Source organism: Octopus bimaculoides, chromosome 14, assembly GCF_001194135.2.
Source record: "Octopus bimaculoides isolate UCB-OBI-ISO-001 chromosome 14, ASM119413v2, whole genome shotgun sequence".
NCBI classification, from domain to species: Eukaryota; Metazoa; Mollusca; class Cephalopoda; order Octopoda; family Octopodidae; genus Octopus; species Octopus bimaculoides.
In genome coordinates, this window is record NC_068994.1 from 44342008 (window position 1) to 44353322 (window position 11315).

At 34.3% G+C, this 11315-nt stretch overlaps 1 protein-coding gene across 8 annotated transcripts in view; it reads right to left on the reverse strand.

Annotated features, from left to right (window-relative positions):
• Window positions 1-11315, reverse strand: part of LOC106872895 (protocadherin beta-15) — a 178625-nt gene that overhangs the window by 58940 nt on the left and 108370 nt on the right. For all 8 annotated transcript variants that reach the window (XM_052973036.1, XM_052973041.1, XM_052973040.1 and 5 more), the window contains 4 exons: window positions 9428-9583; window positions 4855-5010; window positions 2145-2225; window positions 796-834 (listed from right to left, as the gene is read on the reverse strand). In XM_052973036.1, the coding sequence (XP_052828996.1) occupies window positions 796-834; window positions 2145-2225; window positions 4855-5010; window positions 9428-9583 (432 nt within the window). The remainder of the gene's footprint in view (window positions 1-795; window positions 835-2144; window positions 2226-4854; window positions 5011-9427; window positions 9584-11315) is intronic.

The window sequence follows — 11315 nt, forward strand, 5'->3', positions numbered from 1 at the left end:
ATATATATATGGCATCCGCCATGATAGATCGCTAGCCACTACACATTCTTTATTTTCTCTCCCTGTTTATTTCTGTGTTCCTTTCTGTCGAAGAGCATAGGCTCGAAATGTTAAAGACTTTTTCACTTCCCGACCGTTAAACTAATACGTCTGTTTGTTGTCTACACCACCTGTCTTCGTCTTTTGCTTTTTTGTGAATTCTCCTTATATATATATATACATATATATCTACATATATATAAATATATATACATATATATACATATATACGTATATATACATATGTGTGTGTGTGTGTGTGTGTATATATATATATATATATATATATGTATGTGTGTGTGTGTGTGTGTGTGTGCATGTTTATATGTATGTGTGTGTGTATGTATGTATAATTGAAAACAAAGGTCGTCTACTGAGTTGAAAGTAGCTTTCATTTACAATTAAGATGCAGCGTCAAGACAAGTTGACACAAGCACACACTGATTCATGCACACAGACACACATGCACACACAAACACACACACACACACACGCACACACACGCACACACACACACGCACACACACACACACACACACACACACGCACACACACACACACACACACACGTGTATGTGTGTATCGAATCCACTCAGAAGGCTTTGGTTGACTCAGGGTTATAATAGACATTACACTTGCTCCTAGCAAAAAGTATTAATTTCATCAAGATAACAATATTTACATTTTTTTTTCTTTTGTTTTTTTTTGTTTTTTTTCTTTTGTTAGATATCAAAAATTATATTCTGGTACACTTACCACATCTCCATAACAAGGCCTGATATACTTGGATGCATTCTGGAAAAATAACAATAATAATAATATCAGTTAGGGGCAACAAATTTCATTTTAATTCTTTTCTTTTCGAAACATTAATAAATTAAAGAAGAATGCAGCATGGAGTATATGTAGCAAATGTGATGTTTGATGCTAGTGAAACAGGTGTAGTGAATGGAAGATTAACAGAGGCTAAAGATGGATCGTCGTCGTCATCAACATCGTTGTCATTATCATCATCCTCATCATTGCTGTCATGTTGAGGAGGGGGTGAGAGCAGGCTAAGGAGGAGGGTGGTAGGAGGCTGAGGAGGGAGAGAGGATGCTGAGGAGGAGGGAGGGAAGATGCTGAGAAGGAGGCTAAGGAGGAGGGATGGAGGGGGTAAGCTGAGGCAGTGGGAGGGAGAAGGCTGAGGATGAGGGAGCGAGGAAGCTGAGGAGGTGGATATTTTTACATTGGTGCAAGGCCTAATCAACTGAAATGACCAGACCCTTCTCTTCTTCCGCTACAGTTTGCTGTGTTGTACTGATGCGAGATAACTTCACAGATGAGATAATAGATAAAAATTGACCATGAGTTAATCACACAAGTAATTCCAATGGAAAAATAGGTGTTTGGGGTCAATAAAAAAAAAAATATAGAAAGATTAACATGCTTTCAGGGAGGTTTCATAGATTGAAACACAAAAAGGTGCAGACATAGTGTATGTAGTTAAGAAATTCACTTTACAACTTTATAGTTTCAGGTTCAATTCCACTGCCCAGTACCTTGGGCAAATGTCTTCTACTTTACATTTAGACTGACCAATTCTGTTTGAGTGTAATTTAGCAGATGCAAAGTGTTGAAGTCATATTCATTATGTGTGTTTGATCTTTACTGATTTTAATTATTTGAAGTCTTCCTCTAAAGAAGAAACTGGTTTCTGACAAAGATGCAAAACTCCATCGATCGAATGTCATTTACAAAAGTGATGAGGTTACATTTTGAACTAGAAAATAGTTTTGCATATTTATAATGTCCTGCTTACAGATTGTATTTTGCTGGCTGCTTTCTTTTTCTGGAAAAACAGTGCATATGCATAAGTGTGTGTGTGTGTGTGTGTGTGCATACATACATACATATGTATACGTATATATATATATATATATATATATATATATATATATATATATATATATACATACGTTATATAAACAGTTATGTGTGTGTGTGCACGTGAGTGTGTGTCAGAGTATATGTTTACTGGCGTAAACCAAAATGTCAACCTGTGTTTCTTTATATCAAAAGCATAACATAGTAATTCAACAAATAGAGATCAATAAAATAAGTACCTGACTGAAATAAGCGCTGGGGTCGATATGATCGACTAAAACCCTTGAAGGCGGTGCCCCAGCATGACCACAGTTCAATGACTAAAACCAGGAAAAGATTAAAAGTGTAGTAGAATACAAATGAAAGGAATGACATATAATATACTGTACATATGTCCCATACATGGAGACAGCCACCAATGGTCCAATTAGAAAACCCTACAAATCCTTGATAACCCAAATTACCAAGGACAGATGCCCTCATCTAATAGTATGCTTTGGTTTGTAGCTTCATATTCAGAATAGGCCCTCTCAGTCATACCACACTCACCACTCTCATCTCACCTTTCAGTAAATTTACTGGTGTGGTGATCAAATCTGTTTCTACCTTGACCTTCCTCTTCAAGTGGTACTTGAAGAAGTTGATAAGAAATCGGTTTGCCAGTAGAGAAAACCTCTGTCTTCAGTCCTCTTAATCCTTCACATTAAAACAAGGTCATAAATTGTAAAGGAGAAGCAAATTCTGGACTTTTAATTTGAAAAGGCCTTAAGCTATATAAACTTTGAATATTCTTTGTAGAAAAATTATACCGGGTTTCACAAAAATTGAAGACGTATATGTCTTTAATTATTTTGAAAATCTTGCATATTGTGAGGTCCTACACTGTAGCTCATTTAGCTTATGCCTAAATCTGGCAATGCAGAGGAGTTTAGTCAACTGTCTCATTCCCAGTACATTATTGGTATGATTTTATCTACACCAGAGTGACAAATGACAATGTCGATCCTGGCAGAATTTCAACATACAAAAATTCATTGAATAATAATAATTTATTCAATTAGTACAAAGCCAGATTTTTTGGTTAGGGAAGGGAATAGTTGATTATGGTGATCCTTAGTTGTTTTATTGCAGAATGCGTGGTCAATGCTAAGGCATATGAAATGATAATGACAAGCTGAAAGAAATCTTGAGGAAATGGATGTTAAGAAAGTAACTGAACATCAAAATCCAATTTCTCTTTACATCTTGTTTATTGTGTGCAGACTTGGTGGTGGACTTAATCAAAGGGAAAAGGCCAGTTCCCATTATCTTTTTAGGGGCTTCAGACTCTGATTAGAGGAAAAGAGAAGCTATCTTCTGACATAGGGCTCAAATGCTTGAAAGTGAATTCCACTAAAGGCACACCAGGACCAGATGGTAGGTTAAACAAAATGATATATTAATGTGTGCAAACCCAGAAAATTCAAGGTCAGTCCAACGGCTGGTGATCTTCATTGGTAAAAAGTTAAATCATAAAATTAATAAAAAAATAAAATAATAAATTACAGAAAATTTGTTTCTTATGAAAAATAGGCATCTATTATTTTAGACTCCTATAATGTATTTTTGCTTTCAAACTTTTATAATTACTTTGTAAATGCTTATGACCAAGGTCTACTGTTTTAATGAGACCTATCAACTCACCATGCTCAGCAGTTACATAGTCACACCTTAATGGCAATGTATTTATATATTAATAATTTGTTTTGTACGCTAGATAATCCATTTGATCACAAGGCACTGCTGAAGAGTACTACATCTTTTTGTACTATGAGAAACCGGGAACAAATTTTTTCAGTAGGGTCCATCACTCTACCATATATATATATAACAACAACAGCTCGTCAGACTATATAAAGAGTATGATGAGCGGTCCACAAAGCTTTGACTTTGCTTTTGCCAAACCACTAAGTTACAAGGACGTCAAACACACCAAAATCAATTGTCAAACGATGGTAGGGGAACGAACACAGATGCACACACACACACACACACACACACACACACACATATATATATGCACATATATACATAGGCGTAGGAGTGGCCTATGGTTCCGGGTTCAGTCCCACTGTGTGGCACCTTGGGCAAGTGTCTTCTGCTATAGCCTCAGGTCAATCAAAGCCTTGTGAGTGGATTTGGTAGACAGAAACTGAAAGAAGCCCGTCGTATATATGTATATATGTGTATGTGTATATGTTTGTATGTCTGTGTTTGTCCCCCCAGCATCGTTTGACAACCAATGCTGGTGTGTTTACGTCCCTGTAACCTAGCAGTTTGGCAAAAGAGACCGATAGAATAAGTACTAGGCTTACAAAGACTAAGTCCTGGGGTCAATTTGTTCGACTAAAGGCAGTGCTCCAGCATAGCCACAGTCAAATGACTGAAACAAGTAAAAGAGTAAAAGAGATATATACATGAGTGTTTGTATGATTTGGAGAGTGATGGACTCGACCAAAGAAATTTGTTCTTAATGCATCATGTAACAAAAAGATGTAATTGTCTTCCAAACAGTTTTATGAATCAAACAGGCATCTGACTTAAAATAAAATTATTTACATGGGACTATATAGTTGTTATGGTGCGACTATGCAACTGCTGAACATAGTGAAATGTTAGGTTCCATCAAACAGTCTGACCCTAGTCAAAAACATTTACAAAGTAATAATAAAAGTTTAAAGATTAAAAAAATGTATAACAAAGGTGTGAAACAATGAACTTTTTCACTCCAGTTTTTTCTTTTTTTAGTAAATTTTTATGATTTAACTGCTTTGCTGATGATGACATACCCACCCTCAACAGTGTCCTAGATATTCTCTTCTAAAGTACTTGATTGTTTTAATACCTACAACTGTACAACCTAACTCAAGGTATGATAATCTATTTGATTCATAACAAAAAAATATATACCTGTGAAGTCATCGGTGGTTTAATTGCTGTAGTTGATGCTTTCCACTCATTTTGAGGTTCCAGCACAAAGTAGAATTGGCTTGAGGAATCTATCAGTTGGGATTCTGTATTCCGTCTTTCATTAAGGTTTCTTGCTAGAGTAGCTGAATGACGGTTCTGAAAGAAAGAAGATAAAAATTAATTTTGAAGACATACATAGGATTATACGGAAATTTTGCAGAACTGTACAAATTTGATTTAATAGGATAATAATTCATTTAGACTTTAGCTTCATGGCAGTTATTTAGTTTCGTGGTTGTTATTTAGTATTGTCAATTAGTTACAAGGCAACCTTATTTCTGCTGGTTTCATAAGAAAGGACTCAGTACGCTCTGTTAAGCGGTTGGCATTAGGAAGAGCATCCAACAATAGAAACTAAGCTGAAACTGAAGCACTGGAGTACATGGTTCTCTGACTCATTAGATGCAGTTGAAATGTTCAACCCATGCCAGAAGGTGAATGTAAAATGATGATGATAATGATGCAGATGATGGTGATGATGATGATGATGAGGAGGAGGAGGAGGAGGAGGAGGAGGAGGAGGAGGAGGAGGAGGTGGAGGAGGATAACAATCATAACTTATGTGGTGTATGTCTGTAAATCTATGTATATCTATATACAATACCCAAGAGACTCTACACCAAATGATCCTATAATATTTTGGAAAAGATTCCCCTTTTCAAATGGCCAAAAGAAAGTGATTAAAGAGTTTAGAGAATTATATTGTTGTTAGCATACTATTTTAGCCTGGATGCTTCAAACAGAGTGAACTCTGTTATAAACCTCAAGATGCCAGTAGTGGTGTTAAACAAAGTAACAGATGAAGTTTAAGCCTTAGAAGGATTTAAACTCAGAATGCAAAGAGCCAGAACCAATCTGATATTCTTACAGTTCTTCAAATCCACCAACCAGGATTGCCGCTTTTTTTGTTTTTCATTGACTTCAAAAAGGACAAAAAGCAAAACAGATTTTAACAAGATTTGAACCCAGATTACAAAGATTCAAAACAGAGTGAACTCTGTTATAAACCTCAAGATGCCAGTAGTAGTGTTAAACAAAGTAACAGATGAAGTCTGGGTTCAAAGGTAATATTAACTAAAGAACTAAAGAAGTGGAAACTGTAAAATAATGGATTTATATTTTAATCTGAGTTCAAATCCTGCTGAGGTCAACTTTGCTTTTTATCCTCTCAGGTTTCTGACATGAACTAAGAGTTATTCAATCGATTTTACCCAGAAAAAGTGTGAATTTGCATTAATGTAAGAAACTAATAATAATAATTACTAATAAAGGATATGAAAACCATAAAAATATTGAATCTATAGCTCAAGTTATAATCCCTGTTTTAGCTTCAAGTAAAACCTTGTTAATCTGCTAGTTAAATACCTTTATCTCAGAGACAAGGGGAGAAAATGACTGTTCCAATATGGAGGTGAAAATAAAGTCAAGCAAGTCAATAGAAAACAAAACAACCAAAATATCAGTGGGTCATTTAACTTTACATTGATCTTAGATCTTTTCTACTTATAAATCATTTCTTGTAATTTCATCCCCTCATTGTTAGAATGCTTAACCCTAGGTCAACCCTATCCAAGTAGACTCTATACTGAAAGGCATTTATACAGAAACCACCCCATTCTTTTAATATTATGTAATGGATTAAAGGCAGCGAGCTGGCAGAAACATTAAGACATCGGGCAAAATGCTTAAATTGAGAGAATCCTACAAACCAGACCATTATATAGAAAAACTAATGTCGACCCCTAATATATGAAATAGGACATATTGAATGATCTGTAGTGAGCAGAATGAGATGATTGGGCGCAGCTGTTTGGATGCTGACAATTTGGCATGAGTGACTGGACATTCAACCTGTTTTAGCCACTGTACATTTTGGCACTGAAGCCAAACCCATACACACACACACACACACACACACACACACACACACACACACTTGCACACAGAAATATACACATACAGATCAAAAGAGTGAGAGAAAGTGAAAGAGTGGGAAAAGAGAGAGACATTACAATTTATTAATTGAACATGACTGACAGAGACATCTTCCCTTTCCTCAGACACATAAAAAAGAAATATGCTCACACACATAAACAGAGAGGGAGAGAGAGAGAGGGAGAGAGAGAGAGAGAGAGAGAGAGAGAGAGAGAGAGAGAGAGAGAGAGAGAGAGAGAGAGAGAGAGAGAGAAAGTGATGGGGAGAGCAAGAGAAATATTATAAGTTTGATGTCAGATATGTCAGCGTTGAATCACTGACACCAAATAAGTGGCACCAAAATGGCTGCGTGAAAATGTCTCATACCCTATAGTAAGATAGCATCTTCAGTATCGTAGTCATATGCCAAGGATCTACCTGTAGTTAATGATTTCAAATAGCAGCAGGATGTTTTGATAATATTTCAAATGTAATCTCACCAAAGAAAATCAATGAGAAAAGAATATAAACAGTGGGGAAATCTCTATAGTAAAATATGCTTATCAGTCTAAATCCTTCCACAAGAATGAAATGGTAAATAGAAAAATGTGTGATATATTGTACAATATTTTTTTTTAAATGATGAAGATTAAGTTAAAGACATTAATTAAACATTAATTATGCCAGTTCTCAATGATGAAGTATGACAGGTATCATAAATATTTTTTTATTTTTTAAACTGATAGGCATCTGTGTTTCCTAGACAAAAATCTTTACAAAATATCAAAGTGTTAAAACCTAAGATATAAATTAGCTGAAAATCATATCTATAAGATATTGAAACTTTGGAAGATAGAATTCTAATAAACTGTGTCAATATGGCTGAAGAATTATTAACTATCAATGGAAAAGATCTCTGGAGACATTTTTGGTGATAGACATTTGGGAATTAGTTTTGTCTGTTTAATGAAACAGCTTCATAATGTGAAGTGTTGCCTCTTTGCATCACTTTTCAAATTCAGAATTAGTAATTTTCACTTTCTGATAATGCTTTCTTTGTATTTTGTCTTAAATAATAATAAAAAGAAGAAATTTTTAAAAATTGAAAATTGACACAAATATAATCTTTCTTCTTAAAATCAATAATTTTTAATCTTTTAATAAAAAAAATAAACTAAAGAAAAGAACCAGCGAAATTTCGTAGAAATAAGAAAAATATAGAGGAATCTGCTATAGTATGAAATACCAAAATTAATATGAGGATATATTTATTTAGACTTATCAAAGAGATTATATTTGACAGAGATGATATTTCAAAGTAAATTCCATATATTTTGAAGAAATACTAAATTCCCCTGAAGCTTATCTTAAAATAGTTTAACTAGTGTTATTCAATAGTTTGATCATGTTGATGAAAATATTGAGCCTTCACCAAACTTCTAAGATGTGCTGGGTCTTTTATAAGTGCTAGTATTATGCATTTGCAATAAACTGGATTCTCATCCAGAGGGAAATATAAACATCACAGAATCCAGAAAACTGGCCTTATGAAGCTCAGGAAGTATTATGCATGTAAAAGTAAACAGATTCTGAAAATGCTTTAATATTTTTTTAAATAATAACCAGTCACATCTTACTTCTTAGTAACAGTACAGATAAAAGGGAAGTTGCAGAGTTGAAAAACTTGCTTGATGCTGTTAACCTAGAGTAGAATTTGTCAGTTATAACAGGATTAAAGCTTGCACCTTGAGAGGGCAAGAGTCATATCGGGGCTTAAAAAAGTTGTAAAGGATTAAATATCTCTACATATCAGTTATGGCTGAATGGGTAGGAAGTTTGCTATGCAACAATGGAATTTGAGGTTCAATCACACTGCACTGCACCTTGAACAAACGTGTTCTACCATAGCTTCAAGTATGAAATATACTTGTTTTCATCCAACATCATTTTATATATATTTGCTATAATTTTGTATATATTTGAATCGAATTATACTTGGGCATAGTAATTTTAATTTTAAAAAAAATGTTCCAAACTTTTGGCCATCACTGTAATATGAAAGAGGGGAAGGACAAAGAAGTAAGCAAGCTGAGGTAGATTGAGTAGAGAGGATCCAAGGCTCTCCGGAATATTTATGTATTATCATCATCCTACATCATGTTTCTATGCTTGCATGGTTAGAACAATTCATTAGGATCTGAGACCATTTTCATTGCAGTTAGACAAGCTTATTGTTTGGGGAGTTTGCAGAAGGAGGAATAAAAATAGCAGTGTTAGAGAAGGGAGTTATAGAGACAAAGGGGGAAAATAGTGTCAGAGGGTATACTGAGAAAGAGTTAGAGATTACAGATAAGAACAATGGGGTGAGTAAAGTACACCTAATGCTACCCATGGGTGGGTAAAGTGGTGGGTGAAGGAAAGACGATGAGGAGGAAAAGCCAGAGCATCCCTTTTTCTTGACATGTGTGTGTGTGTGTGTGTGTGTGTGTGTGTGTGTAATACCCCAATTAAGGGCCTCAGAAACCACATGTAGCCTTGAGGATCACAGATTCCAATATTATTGCAGAAATAGCCATGTTAGAATAAAGTTAGTATTTACAGGAGCAGCTCTCTGGAATTCCACTGGTGTAGTAGAAGCTATCCATTCATTTTGTGGTTCTAACACAAAGTAGAACTGACTGGAAGAATCTATCAACTGTGATTCTGTATTTCTTCTTTCATTTAAATTTCTTGTTATGGCAGCTGAATTGCGGGTCTGTAAAAAAAATTATGAAATATGACAGTAATATAATATAAGATAATAAAATATAATATAATATAATGAAATATAATAATATAATATAATAATATATAAATATCTCATCACAGATTTATAGACATTTGTAGACTGGAAATATTTAAATATTTTTATAAATAGAACAAAAAATATGACGAGTGGAATGTCATTTTGTTTTGAAAAATGTTTATGTGTGTGTGTGTGTGTGTGTGTGTGTGTGTGTGTGTGTGTGTGTGTATATATGAATAGGATTTTATCCCTAATATTATTATTATTATTATATATATATATCAAGTCCTTGTTGATAATTTGTTGATTTATCAAACAGTCATTGCTCACTCATTTACCTGATTACCTGAGTTAGGAGTTAGGTAACGCATTACATAACCTAACTAATTGTGTTATGCTTGCAACAAAATGAAAACTCCTAATGAAACAATTGTAGTAAAACCAGATGATTCATTTGTCTGTCTTTATTACGTTTTTACACCACTTGTAAGGTTCCATTTATCATTGAATACTTTCGGAGTTGTGGATTGCCTAACAACAGTGATCTTCATTCATCAATGCCTTCTGTGCTGAGATAATAATGGTTAACTCAGCTGTCTGCTTTGTGTGATTCTGTCTGGCCAATTAGTGGCATGTTTCGCTTTGTTATGCCTTGATGCTGTATGGATCTCTATATATGCATATATGTATAGACACAATGTGACTTATTAGAAAATCTAAGATAAATTTGAAGTAGTTAAACAGCAAATTTTAACCTTTTCATAATGGAAATTTAAACAGATGTAAATACAGCAATTTATTCAACAAAGGAGATTGCCCTAACATGTTTCACAGTTCATTGAACCACGCATTCAAGGATAAGTACCCCATTCATTCCTCAGTCAACAAAGAGAACTTACTGCAAATAGCTATTTAAATCAAACATAAACTAGTAGTTAGCTGTTATGGTTAGATTAATTTGCATACTAGGGATTTGTCAGAAGTGTGATTAAATAAATGATAATACTGTTTATGCAATATGTAGTGTGTATTAGAAACAAACAGATGAGTAATCAATGCAGAGCATTTCCCCATATTTCGTGTCCAAAGAGAATAACAATATGTATTTAAATTCTAACAGCAAAAGGCTTAAAAATTGCAGTTTAACTAGTTTTAATTTACCACAGTTTTCCTAATACACACAGCATTTTGCATAAGTAATAATTATTATCACATTACTGACTAGCAAACAAAGATTAAGCTAATTAGTCTAGAAATTATAGATAAGTTCTAATTTGGATTTTACTGAAATAGCCTTTTTGCTATAATTTTCTTTAGGAAAAGAGGAATGTCTTCTGATCAGTGGTCAATGAACTCTGATAGTTAAGACATTTTATTTTCATTTTTCTATGTCAAATGGAAATAACAATACTGCTTCTATCACTAAAAATGAACATATGCAACAACATATGTAAGCAAACTTTTTTGTCAGTATGATACAATACATGTGTATATATATATATATATATATATATATGTGGAGGCGCAATGGCCCAGTGGTTGGGGCAGCAAACTCGCAGTCGGAGGATCGCGGTTTCGATTCCCAGACTGGTGTGTTTATTGAACAAAAACACCTAAAGCTCCACGAGGCTCCAGCAGGGGATGGTGGTGATCCCTGTTGTACTCTTTCGCCCTAACTCTCTCTCACTCTTTCTTCCTGTTT